The sequence below is a fragment of the Hoplias malabaricus genome, chromosome 3 (assembly GCF_029633855.1).
Source record: "Hoplias malabaricus isolate fHopMal1 chromosome 3, fHopMal1.hap1, whole genome shotgun sequence".
Taxonomy (NCBI): domain Eukaryota; kingdom Metazoa; phylum Chordata; class Actinopteri; order Characiformes; family Erythrinidae; genus Hoplias; species Hoplias malabaricus.
The window spans coordinates 41,903,058-41,916,361 of NC_089802.1; the positions used below are offsets into that span (position 1 = coordinate 41,903,058).

The 13,304-nt window shown below is 42.7% G+C and overlaps 1 protein-coding gene across 1 annotated transcript; it reads left to right on the top strand.

Annotated features, from left to right (window-relative positions):
* Positions 1-1,824: 1,824 nt before the first annotated feature.
* Positions 1,825-8,320, top strand: eevs (2-epi-5-epi-valiolone synthase). Its single transcript, XM_066662802.1, has 5 exons — positions 1,825-1,967; positions 4,526-5,159; positions 5,475-5,711; positions 6,897-7,149; positions 8,159-8,320. The coding sequence occupies exons 1-5, from the start codon at positions 1,825-1,827 to the stop codon at positions 8,290-8,292; spliced, it is 1,401 nt and encodes a 466-aa protein (XP_066518899.1). The 3' UTR covers positions 8,293-8,320.
* The last annotated feature ends 4,984 nt before the right edge of the window (positions 8,321-13,304 follow it).

Below are 13,304 nucleotides of genomic sequence, written 5' to 3' on the forward strand. Positions count from 1 at the left end.
TTAGAAATAATATAATGCAATACAGCTTTTTCACAAACTAGCTTGTGTCATGTTAATTTAACACATTCAAACTACATCCTTTCAATCACTGCTTAATCATCTGAATTTCAATTAAAATTAGAATCACTTTTATTGGGCCCTGTATTTGCACACAGGAATTTGTTCTCAGCATTTAATCCAGTGAAACACACATTTACACATATCTTATGTTTTGCAGGTCCTCACCATGCACCTTCTCCCAATTTTACAGTGTGAACATTGCAGCTGCAGTGGGGCTGTCTACAGCAGTTCTATCCCATGCCGCAGACTGTCAATAATCCTCCTCGTTAGGTCCCTGGTCACTCGGAGAGGCGAGAAGATCCAGGTCCCTGAGGCAGTACAGTGTGATCCGATCAGTTATATACTGCGTGGAATTCTCATTCTGTGTCATGTGAGTGACTTCGTTGGCATACGCTCTCGGTAGGGTGGGGCACTGCAGGGATACATCCACTTTTGACACTGCCCTGGTGGTCATCCACTATTCACATAACCACGGTTACATACGTAACCAGCGATGTGATGTTATGTAATGGCCCACACTATCACTGTTCTCAAAACCATTCATAAAGTGGTAGAATGGGTTTATAGGTGTGTGTGTGTGTGTGTGTGATGGCCTGCTGTAGATTATGAACTGTGTGAATTCTCTGAACCTGTTCACACCTACAGTATGTCTGAGAAGCCACACAGTAATTTAAAATGGGTTACACTGAACACGTGATTAGAACTTGTATATCTGCTTCCCCAGTTTCGCTTAGGGGCATTCCAGCTCTTCAGTTAACTTCAGTGTGTTCAGCAATTATCTGTAGAGTTGGAGAAAGCACACTGCACTGTACAGGTCTGTGTCACAACTGTAAATAAAAAGTCAAAGTGAATATTTATGGGGTGCCATGTTTAGATATCATTACATTTTAATTCTGAATGAAGACTAGGGTTTTCCAGTGTTTTGTGTGTGTTAAAAACACACGTCATTCCCCCAACTGTTCGGGACTCAGACACAATCACAATCTTCAAATCAAAGCTGAAAACGCATTTGTTTAGTTTAGTTTTTGGTAGTTAATGCTCCCCCATAGATAAAGGCGGCAGATCCAGGGGGTCCATGGACACAGGGAATTATAGTAAACTGAGACGCTGGTGTCGACCTTTTTCCGAGTAAACGACTGCCCACCTGTCCGTCTGGACACTGATGGATGACTGTTGAGGTTCTGCTCTATACTTCAGATCAGCTGCCCATGCTCCAGCCACCACCACTTGCCTTGGAGCTGCCCGCCCCCTACACTGAAGTGTTCACCAACTCCTAACTATTAGCACCAGTAGATTGACCAGAGGAGGATAGGTCACCTGTGTGAGCCTTGGCTTTTCCCAAGATTTCTTCCTCAGCTCTGAGGGAATTTTTTGTGACAACATCCTTTGTAAAAAGCGCTGAACAAATACATTTTATTTTACTTTACTCTAGGGTGCAGCAAGATATAGATATTCGTTCTCATTTTTTGTCATGGCATGCTCTTTCTTTCTGTCATGCAGCGTTTTACCTGAATGTAATGTACATAGTTCACATAACACAAGCTACGTACCATCCTTGAAAGGTTTTATAACTATGGCCTTGAGGCACAGCTCATCTTACAAGTCCACCTCTCAAAGCAAGTAGATCTAGTTGTGTAAGCTTGTCTACTTCTCACTTTAGAGAGGGAGAAAGACAAGAAGCCAAACTGTCATAAGTATGCTCCTTTGATATAAGCTCCACCCTCCTCTGGAGTTGTTGGTATATACTGGGGCTGGACTCATGGAATGGAAGCAATAAAGCAGAACATGGATGAGGAGCAGCAAATCCCCAAGGGAACAGAGTTGAGACTTGTCCAGGTCAAAGGGACGTGGACACGACAGAGGGTCTCAAGCCATGGCCATAACGGACGAGTCTCAGCTGCAAATATGTGAGTATATGTCATTTGAATGGAGATCCGTGCTATTAAAGAGTCTGTATTTACATCTCCCCTTATTGCACTGCTCCATATTGACAATTAGTGTTTAATGAGTTTTATTTGAGTTAGAGAAGGAAAAACACATCCTATTATAACCATGTTATAGTAACTAAATTACATGGTCATCAACTTCACCCCCAAAAGTCCTCAGCTGTTTTTAGTTGAGTTAGAGAGAGAAAAAGCACACATGGATATTGTTATATACATATAGTAACTTTATTACCTGCTCCCAGAGAGCATTGGGACGGTTATAAACTCACAGACTGTGACACATCCTTACCAACGGAATCTGCCTGAAGTAAATGTTGTAACATGAATGCATTATGTATGGTTATCTGCAAAAGTATGACTCAACAATTAGGTTTGAACCACTCGACCATGTAATGTCAGGTGAAGATGCATACATTTTATTGTCAAGTACAGCCCAGTCAGCAGTTGGTTTGCAATTTCCAGGACAGCAACAAGCAAAAAACCAAATGTACCATATCAAATTTATTTTATTTATAATATTTATACTTATTTGAAAGGCCAAAAATGTTCTGTCCAAGGCTAAACTTCTCAGAAACATGACTCAGTATTTCATTATCTGAAATTTAATTTACACTACATGCCCATGACTTTCACTATATTTTCAAGCATTAATGGATAATTTCCCACGCAGTATTTCTTCTGAAATCAAGGCTTTTCTCCACTTCTGTGCTACAGTGCTCTGTAGACTCTGCTGGGACGCTGTGATTCAGTTGTTTGTTCTTATGTGTTAGCCCAAAGCACCACAGGGGTGTGTGTGTGTGAGTGTCAGAATGAATGTGTGGAATTTTCCGAACGTGTCAGTCTGTGAGTGACTGGGTGAGTGTGTAACATTATCCACAGGTGTGAGTGTCTGAGTGACTGGGTGAGTGTGTGACATTATCCACAGGTGTGAGTGTCTGAGTGACTGGGTGAGTGTGTGACATTTTCCACAGGTGTGATTGTCTGAGTGACTGGGTGAGTGTGTGACATTATCCACAGGTGTGAGTGTGTGGGTGACTGGGTGAGTGTGTGACATTGTGGACAGGTGTGAGTCTCTCAGTGACTGGGTGAGTGTGTGAAACTGTCCACAGGTGTGAGTGTGTAAGTGACTGGGTGAGTGGGTGAAACTGTCCACAGGTGTGAGTGTGTGAGTGACTGGGTGAGTGTGTGATATTGTCCACAGGTGTGAGTGTGTGAGTGACTGGGTGAGTGTGTGACATTTTCCACAGGTGTGAGTGACTGGGTGAGTGTGTGACATTGTCCACAGGTGTGAGTGTCTCAGTGACTGGGTGAGTGTGTGAAATTGTCCACAGGTGTGAGTGTCTGAGTGACTGGGTGAGTGTGTGACATTATCCACAGGTGTGAGTGTCTGAGTGACTGGGTGAGTGTGTGAAACTGTCCACAGTTGTAAGTATCTGAGTGACTGGGTGAGTGTGTGACATTTTCCACAGGTGTGAGTATCTGAGTGACTGGGTGAGTGTGTGACATTTTCCACAGGTGTGAGTGTCTGAATGACGGGGTGAGTGTGTGACATTGTCCACAGGTGTGAGTGTCTGAGTGACTGGATGAGTGTGTGACATTGTCCACAGGTGTGAGTGACTGGGTGAGTGTGTGACATTGTCCACAGGTGTGAGTGACTGGGTGAGTGTGTGACATTGTCCACAGGTGTGAGTGTCTGAATGACTGGGTGAGTGTGTAAAACTGTCCACAGTTGTAAGTATCTGAGTGACTGGGTGAATGTGTGACATTGTCCACAGGTGTGAGTGTCTGAGTGACTGGGTGAGTGTGTGAAACTGTCCACAGGTGTGAGTGTGTGAGTGACTGGGTGAGTGGGTGAAACTGTCCACAGGTGTGAGTGTCTTAGTGACTGGTTGAGTGTGTGACATTGTCCAAAGGTGTGAGTGTGTGAGTGACTGGGTCAGTGTGTGAAACTGTCCACAGGTGTGAGTGTGTGAGTGACTGGGTGAGTATGTGAAAATGTCCACAGGTGTGAGTGACTGGGTCAGTGTGTGATATTGTCCACAGGCGTGAGTTTCTGAGTGACTGGGTAAGTGTGTGAAACTGTCCACAGTTGTGAGTGTCTGAGTGACTGGGTGAGTGTTTGACATTGTCCACAGGTGTGAGTGTCTGAGTGACTGGGTGAATGTGTGACATTGTCCACAGGTATGAGTGTCTGAGTGACTGGGTGTGTAAAATTGTCCACAGGTGTGAGTGACTGGGTGAGTGTGTGATATTGTCCACAGGTGTGAGTGTCTGGGTAAGTGTGTGATATTGTCCACAGGTGTGAGTGTGTGAGTGACTGGGTGAGTGTGTGATATTGCCACAGGCGTGAGTGTGTGAGTGATTGGGTGAGTGTGTGAAACTGTACGCAGGTGTGAGTGTGTGAGTGACTGTGTGAGTGTGTGGCACCTCTAGAGTTAGCATGACCTGGCTTGTAAATAATGATATGGACTGCAAATTGATCCTTCTATTTCTTTTTAAATTGCTTTTCATTTTTGTAGCTATGAAAGCACTTCCTCCCATGGCACTTCATGGACAGTGGTGAGTCCTATCACCTTCACTTTCACCATCACCCAGACACATGATCTTCTAAACCCAAGCAACGACACTCTCCTGATGGGTCACATCAGAGACCCGAAACAGCTGGAGGACTTCCGCTCCAGTACCAAACCAATAAAGCGTTTTGTGGTCATGGATGAGACTGTGTACAGCCTCTACGGCTCTCAGGTCACTGATTACCTGGAGGCCCGAAACGTCCTCTACAGGATCTTGCCCCTGCCCACCACAGAGGAGAACAAGTCCATGGACATGGTGCTGAAGATTTTGGATGAGGTACACAGGTTTGGCATTGAACGACGCACTGAGCCTATCATTGGCATTGGAGGAGGAGTGTGTTTGGACATTGTGGGTCTGGCTGCCTCTCTCTATAGAAGACGTACCCCCTACATTCGTGTCCCCACCACTCTGTTGTCCTACATAGATGCCAGTGTAGGAGCAAAGACAGGTGTCAATTTTGCAAACTGCAAGAACAAGCTGGGCACCTACATTGCTCCAGTTGCCGTGTTCCTGGACAGAGCTTTCATCCAGACTGTCCCTCGCCGACACATATCCAATGGACTTGCAGAAATGCTCAAGGTATGGAGGAGACCACTTCCTTTTTCCAGCACAGGCCTTTATTATATACATACGACGGAGTTTTAGGGCCACTACATTGAATAAAAAATACAATCCCGAGAATAAAGTCAGAATTCTGGGAATAATCTTGGAATAATTGTAAGAACAATTATTCCGAGATTAATTGTGATAATTCTCAGAATTTGGACTTTTTTCAATGCAGTGGCCCTAAAACTCTGTAGAGGACAACAAAAGACTATTTAAAAAAAAACTAGTTAGCATTCACCTCATTCCCACCAGACTGTGTTAACAGTCCTTGCTTTCTTCCTCATCTAGATGGCGCTCATGAAGCATAGATGCCTGTTTGAGCTTTTGGAGACCAAAGGAAGATTCCTCTTAGACTCCAAGTTCCAGTCGACCGAAGACCCTATTGGCAAATGCGCTGACCCAGCTTCAGTTTCCACTCAGCTCGCTATAGAGACCATGCTGGAAGAGCTGGCTCCAAACCTGTGGGAGGATGACCTGGACAGGCTGGTGGACTTTGGTCACTTGATCAGCCCTGAGCTGGAGATGGTATTTTTTTATTTTTATTTTTGCACCAATTCAGCTGCTCAGAGTCCAGTGTAAATGAATTTGAAATATTTAAAAGTTTATTTTTTATTTCACCGAAGGCTGTGTATAACCCTGAAGGCTGTGTACAGTGCCTTGTATAATTTGGCTCAAAGCCTTGGCTGGTTCTCAGTAAAGAGTTAAATTAAGTTTCAGAAAAAGAGCAGTGCCTTCAGGTGATACACCTGACTCTTTACAGTGACGTTAAAGCTTCCCAAGAGCAATAGTTCTAGGCACCTGAGAAAACAAGATTTAAAAAAACCTATTTAACTGAGCAGTACGAGTTTATTTTTCTCAATAAATAAGTAAATAAATTTAAAAACAAATAACATTATTACAGCGAGTGTGATAGTGTGTGTGAATGTGTTGGTTCTGTCGCCTTTCATATCCCTCCAACAGATTCTACTTAATATTTACAATAACTATCTGTTTATAATATTAGCCAAATGTCAACATTATAGTCCATCCATCCATCCATTATCTGTAACCGCTTATCCAATTTAGGGTCGCGGGGGGTCCAGAGCCTACCTGGAATCATCGGGCGCAAGGCGGGAATACACCCTGGAGGGGACGCCAGTCCTTCACAGGGCAACACAGACACACACACATTCACACCTACGGACACTTTCGAGTCGCCAATCCACTTGCAACGTGTGTTTTTGGACCGTGGGAGGAAACCGGAGTACCCGGAGGAAACCCACGCGGACACGGGGAGAACACACCAACTCCTCACAGACAGTCACCCGGAGCAGGAATCGAACCCACAACCTCCAGGCCCCTGGAGACACTACCTGCTGCGCCACCGTGCCGCCCACTAACATTATAGTATTAATAATTATAATAAATATAATAAATTGTATGAATATATCAAGCTCTAGTGCTTAAACCAGCTTTAACAATCATTAAACAGAAACAGCAAAAAGGTACAAGCCTCAATGAAGCAACAAATACCTGTTGATTCTGATGAGTGTGATACCATAGAATGCCACTATTAGGGAGTTTTTATCTTGAAAGCAACAATAAGTATAAAGTTACAGCTTTAGAATCATTCAAAAAGAATAGATCCTCTGTTGTTGCACCATAGAAACAGCACTATGAAACATTTGGAGGAGGGTAGGAAACCAGCCCTGTGTTCTGTTCTGTCTTCAGAAAGTCCTGCCGTGTCTGTTGCATGGTGAGGCGGTGAACATTGACATGTCCTTTATGGTGTACGTGTCGTGTGAGAGGGGGATGCTGACAGAGGTAGAGAAGCTGAGGATCATCCACTGCATGCTGAGGCTGGAGCTGCCTGTGTGGCACCAGGACTGCAACTTCGCTCTGCTGCAGAAAGCCCTGTCCGAGCGGCTGCAGCACTCTGGAGGACTGCTCAGAATGCCTCTACCCACAGGCCTCGGGAGAGCAGGTACACCATTTACAGTGTCATAGAAGAAGCTCTTATATAGAGGAATACAGCTGTGTGCAAAATGAAAACACTCAGTCAAACGGCAAAATAAGTGAACACATCGACAAAGCGCATATTTCCCATGCATTCAAGGCTGGGAGTCGTACAGAGACTGTGTGGTTACAACGGTCCCCTGTCCCCTCATCACTGACCCCAGTTCTATCAGTCGACGTGACCGCTCTGGACACTCTTAGCCATTTTCCACCATTTCTACCACTCTGGTTCTTGAACCTGTTCCATTCAGGGCTCTTAGAAACTCTGTGCTATCCATTGGACCAGACCATGTCGTTGACATCCAACAGCACTGCTGTGTCTGATCCGCTCATACCACAAAAACGTCAGTGTCACAGCAGCCACCCAAATCATATCTGCTCTGTGGGGGTCTTGACCACTGAAGAACAGGGTGAAAGGGGGCGAAGAGTGTATACAGAGCAACAGATGGAATTCAGTCTGTAACTGTAGAACTACAAAGGGCTCCTGTGGACAGTGGAGCTGAGAGAATGGACAATTCAGAGTATGTTCGGTGTATATAACTGAAGTTACAATAAATTCCCTTTACTTGACTCGACATGCTTGATGTCCATTGGACAATGTAGAGGAGTGCACCTCCTACTTGAGCTTTGCACTGCATTGTTTTGGAAATGTCACACACAGTTTGTTCTCACACACAAGTCCCTACACACCCACCAACATGTAGCCCAAAATGTTTAATAGTTTCCCCAGATGTTAAAAGATCACTTAATATCAGAGATAACAGATCAGTTCACTTAATAAACCATCTGCCAAAAAACACATATATGTCAGCGCCTATTTCTAGGAGTGGAGCTTGGAACCGGTGGTATATCATTCTGGATATCTAATATCAGTGCCGCATATAACGTGCTTTTATACATTTTCATATTATTTATATTGTACTAGGTAATTATAGACTGATATTGATTCTGTGTTGTTTTCTCTTTCTCTTTTTCAGAAATTTTTAACGATATCAGTAATGACACTCTCTACAAAGCGTATGAGAAGTGGTGTGATGACTTGAGCACAGGGACAGAGCTGGGTTTTCCAAACATATCTCAGCACAAAAATGATTCTAAAAGTGTCGAGTGAGCATCACACTGAACACTCTCTCTCTCTGAACCAGTGAAGATGATCTTAGCACTCAATGCTTTTGGAAAACTGGGCCTAGAGCAATAACTGCTTTTTTTTTTTTTTTTTATTACAATGAGGTAACTTTTACATGGGTTTCCTCCGGGTGACTGTCTGTGAGGAGTGTGGTGTGTTCTCCCTGTGTCTGTGGAGGTTTCCTCCGGGTGACTGTCTGTGAGGAGTGTGGTGTGTTCTCCCTGTGTCCGCATGTGTTTCCTCCGGGTGACTGTCTGTGAGTAGTGTGGTGTGTTCTCCCTGTGTCTGCGTGGGTTTCCTGCGGGTGACTATCTGTGAGGAGTGTGGTGTGTTCTCCCTGTGTCTGCGTGGGTTTCCTCCGGGTGACTGTCTGTGAGGAGTGTGGTGTGTTCTCCCTGTGTCCGCATGTGTTTCCTCCGGGTGACTGTCTGTGAGTAGTGTGGTGTGTTCTCCCTGTGTCTGCGTGGGTTTCCTCCGGGTGACTATCTGTGAGGAGTGTGGTGTGTTCTCCCTGTGTCTGCGTGGGTTTCCTCCGGGTGACTGTCTGTGAGGAGTGTGGTGTGTTCTCCCTGTGTCTGCCTGGGTATCCTCCGGGTGCTCCGGTTTCCTCCCACGCTCCAAAAACACACATTGGTAGGTGGATTGGCCACTCAAAAGTGTCCGTAGATGTGAGTGTGTGAGTGAATGTATGAGTGTGTGTGTTGCCCTGTGAAGGACTGGCGCCCCCTCCAGGGTGTATTCCTGCCTTGCGCCCGATGATTCCAGGTAGGCTCTGGACCCACCGCGACCCTGAACTGGATAAGCGCTTACGGATAATGAATGAATGAATGAATGTAACTTTTCGTAGCAATAACCATCAGCATTATGGCGCCTGTAAGGTTTAGGTTTTCCTCTGATCTTTATAAGATCATAAATCCACTGGAATCATGAGAGGACCCATCAGTGTGTCATGGTAGGTCAAACAGTTGTGAATATGCAGTAAAAGTGCACAGACCAAATTATTTAGGCCAACTATGTGTCGATGAGGAGTTTCCATAAAAACAATGGAAGCCTTTGAGAGCAAAATCCTAATGCGTGTTGGCAGACGGCAGCTGGAACAGTGAGTTTCAGTAAGAGTCTCAGCAGGGCTCAAGGATATGGTGTCAAACCTTTTGAGAAACTTGAATTTATCAAAAGCCTGAATCCGTAACCAAAGAATCTAAATTTGTCAAGAGTATAAAATCAGATTCACAATCATCTCACATACCAAACTATCCATTTTGTATTTCCATAAGTAAATAATCAGTGTTCCTCAGTGATACAGCTCACTTTTGTTTATAGAATGAAAAGCTTTTAGTTTGGGTTTTGGCTCTGAGTAGATGTAAGTGTGGGATCTAGTCAGTCATTGGTTATTAAAAAAATTAATGAATATTTCAAAGCAACTAAACCCACTCACAGAATAACGTCTCCACATCCAGCTGTGTTAGCACCAGCCAAAGAATTTCATCTCTGTGATAAAACACACATCTGCTAATACAAATATACAGTCAATCATGGCCTGAAGTCTGGGAACAACAAAGATGAAGTTTTGAGCTCTTGGAAAAAAAGGAAGTGAAAGAAGAGTGTTTTCTCCTCCCTCAATGTCCATGCTATAAACCAGGGCACCTAACCCCTCATAAGCTCTCTCAGTGCTGAGATGGCTGACAATAAAATACACGCTTAAAAATGGTGGTTTTACAAGGGTTCTTTATTAAAGGAAATGGTTTTATATAGAGCCCTGAATAACTGATGATTAAACTATTCTTTGCACCATGAAGGGGTTCTTCAGATTGATGGAGAATGTGCTATAGATGGTTCTATATATCACCTTTTAGAAAAGGGTTCTAAACGTCACCAAACCTGTTCCTCTATTGTTTCAAACTCGACATCGTAACAATAGAAAATCCCTTCTATAAAAGGTGTTATATAAAAAGCATCTATAGCATTTATCAACTCATCAACCTGAAGAACCCTTTAATCATCCAAAATGTTCTTTCAAGTGTTCAGGGCTCTATATAGAAACATTTCTTTTAATAAAGTACTCTTGTGGAACCATCATTTTTAAGAGTGTATGCTGCATGTTTTCACATGCCTCTAGCTGTGATTCAAAAATGTGGACAGACCCCATGCGGCTGAAAAGTAGAAGCTAATTCTTTGAAGCTGGTGAAATATAACGTGCATGGAACTCTTGACAAATCAAGATAATCTGGTTTACAAATATATCGGTTATGGATACTGCTTCTGCCTCTAATTTTGGTGCCATAATCTCATGTTTGATGTATTAAGCTATAGCTATTTTTGGGGTACACTTTTAATATGTTTAATGCTTTCATAGTACTGTATGATGATTTATTTTTAGAAGCTGATAGCAATGTTAATAGATTATGGGTCTAGGAAAGGAATGCATTTATTCTAGTATTTGGCATTTAGTCTTGTAACATAAACTGAACATTGTTTTGAGGTGCAGAGGCTTATAGCGTACTCAGTATTGTTACTTGAAGTAGCCAAGCAAGGAACAACTTGAGTAGAAGTCCAGAGTAACTTCTACAAGTGCAGCGGGACATCTCAGAACACCCTACAAACACCTATCAGCACAGGAACCGAAGTGTGGACCACTCTGTTGATACTGATTTGAAGAATAAATGCTAAACCTCTAAAATCAGAGCTGTGATCCAATCACAGAGCAAAGCAGATGCTGTGGCAAAGGCAACATGATCAAATGAAACACAACAAGGGATCAGTAATTAAACATTAATGCTTAATTAATTAAGCTAAATGTTACCATCCATTGCTTGCTCAAGTACAAGCCCATTCCAACTGTACTATGTACATGTACTGGAATTAATGTTACTTGTTACTCCTCACCTCTGCTGCAATAAACCTACCTTCACAGTGACCTCTCATCCACCACCAAAGCAGCATTTCAAATAAATTATTTTCTTTATTTGATTTATGTGTTTAAAGCACACACACTTGTATTAAACACTATTTTAATAAAAAAGTACATGTCTGTGTGTGAACTCATGCCTTTGAAACAAATAGTATTAATAGGTAGTTTGTCTAATTTTCCTCTTGGAACATTGATGTGCTTTATACCCCTCCTGCACATGCTTGGCACTGGGCATGGTGACCTTTTGGACTCTATGAATCTGCAGCTTAAAGAACTCAAACTCACCAATTAAATGGGTTGTCTACAAACTTCTGTCTGTACAGTGTATCTTCAGCTGAATGCTCTCACATCCTCAGTGTCATTTCAGCTAGATCCTGGCATGTCAGTAACATTATAGAAGACGGGGGAAAAAAACCCATAGCTTCAGTGTAAATAAATGTAACATTTTGAATTTATGTAAAAGAAAAGGAGAGGAATGGAGAGACGACAGCACAATGGTACTCATACATTCATATCTCTGTAATGTAGCTCAAAATTACATCAGCACTAATGGAGAGGAAGAAGAGAACGTGATATTACTTAGTAATATAAAATGGCCTATTAAAAGCTTCTACTCCATCTGCCTCCTAAGACTCAACAACAAATTCCGAATGACGTTGGGACCAACCCAGTAATAAAGCAAATAAGAAACAAAATATAATGGGACAAAATTAATCACAAACAGCTGAACAGTCGAGATTATTTGAGTTGCAATAATTTAAGTAAAAATATATCTTTGCGTTTAAAAAAATAACCGTCGTTGCATACAGCAGAGCAGATCACACGGGTCACAAGAGAATAACTATTTAGTCCTGGCATGGTGTCCATATCTGAGAGAAATCATGAGCTATCCTTCAGAAAGTAAATTCAACTTTAAACTGCATGTTGATTTTTTTATAGGCAGCACTCGTGAAACCACTCCTACGAACTACAGGACTATATAAGCATTGTTAGTCTTATTATCTATATCTCTACTTATTAATGATAACAAAATGGATGTTAAGATGAATTTCATGCATTCCACATACAAAAAAAAAATGGGCTCTGATTTTGCAGGGGCTGTCCTACGCATACAACTGCAAAGCAGGCACGTGTGGGTGTTGAGGAAAGGCATTTCAGTGTGATGAGTAATTACAAAAAGAGGATGGGTTTAGACACAGTGCATGATAATCAGACATGGTTAGGCATGTCACTGCAACCTTCACTGAGATTAACTCCCAACATTCCCTTTAAAAGCTGACATCTAATAATAATGACAGACAGCATGCAGGAATTAGTTATATAGCAACTATGTAAATATGAATGCAGTTCTCGTAGGTAGGTATAATAATTATTGTTGTGTTGTTTATAAGTATTATTTTAAGATGAAAATTCATTCATTCATTATCTGTAAGCACTATTCCAGTTCCAGAGCCTACCTGGAATCATTGAGCGCAAGGCGGGAATACACCCTGGAGGGGGTGCCAGTCCTTCACAGGGCAACACACACTCACACATTCACAACTATGGACACTTTTGAGTCACCAATCCACCTACCAACGTGTGTTTTTGGACTGTGGGAGGAAACCGGAGCACCTGGAGGAAACCCACGCGGACACAGGGAGAACACACCAACTCCTCACAGACAGTCACCCGGAGCGGGACTCAAACCCACAACCTCCAGGTCCCTGGAGCTGTGTGACTGTGACACTAACCTGCTGTGCCACCGTGCCGCCTGAAGATTAAAATTGAATTTCAATATTACAATTACCAGTATAAGCATAGCTAACAATAATTATAATAAATCATGAATGAACCTTTATACAACTGCTACATTCTGTTGGTAATGACATGTCAGTTATGTGAAAATATAATGAAGGCAGTTGTGTTTTTTGAGTAACTGGGATATGAGTGATGTAAAGGTGCAAGCATTGTTTTAAGGGAAAATGGGTTCAAAACTAACATTGCATTTGTGGATTTTAAATGTTACACAACCTCCTGCACTACTCCACCCTTTTTTGCCAGAGGCACAAATTTCTGCAAAATAACAAATGGCAATTAATGTGTGCAC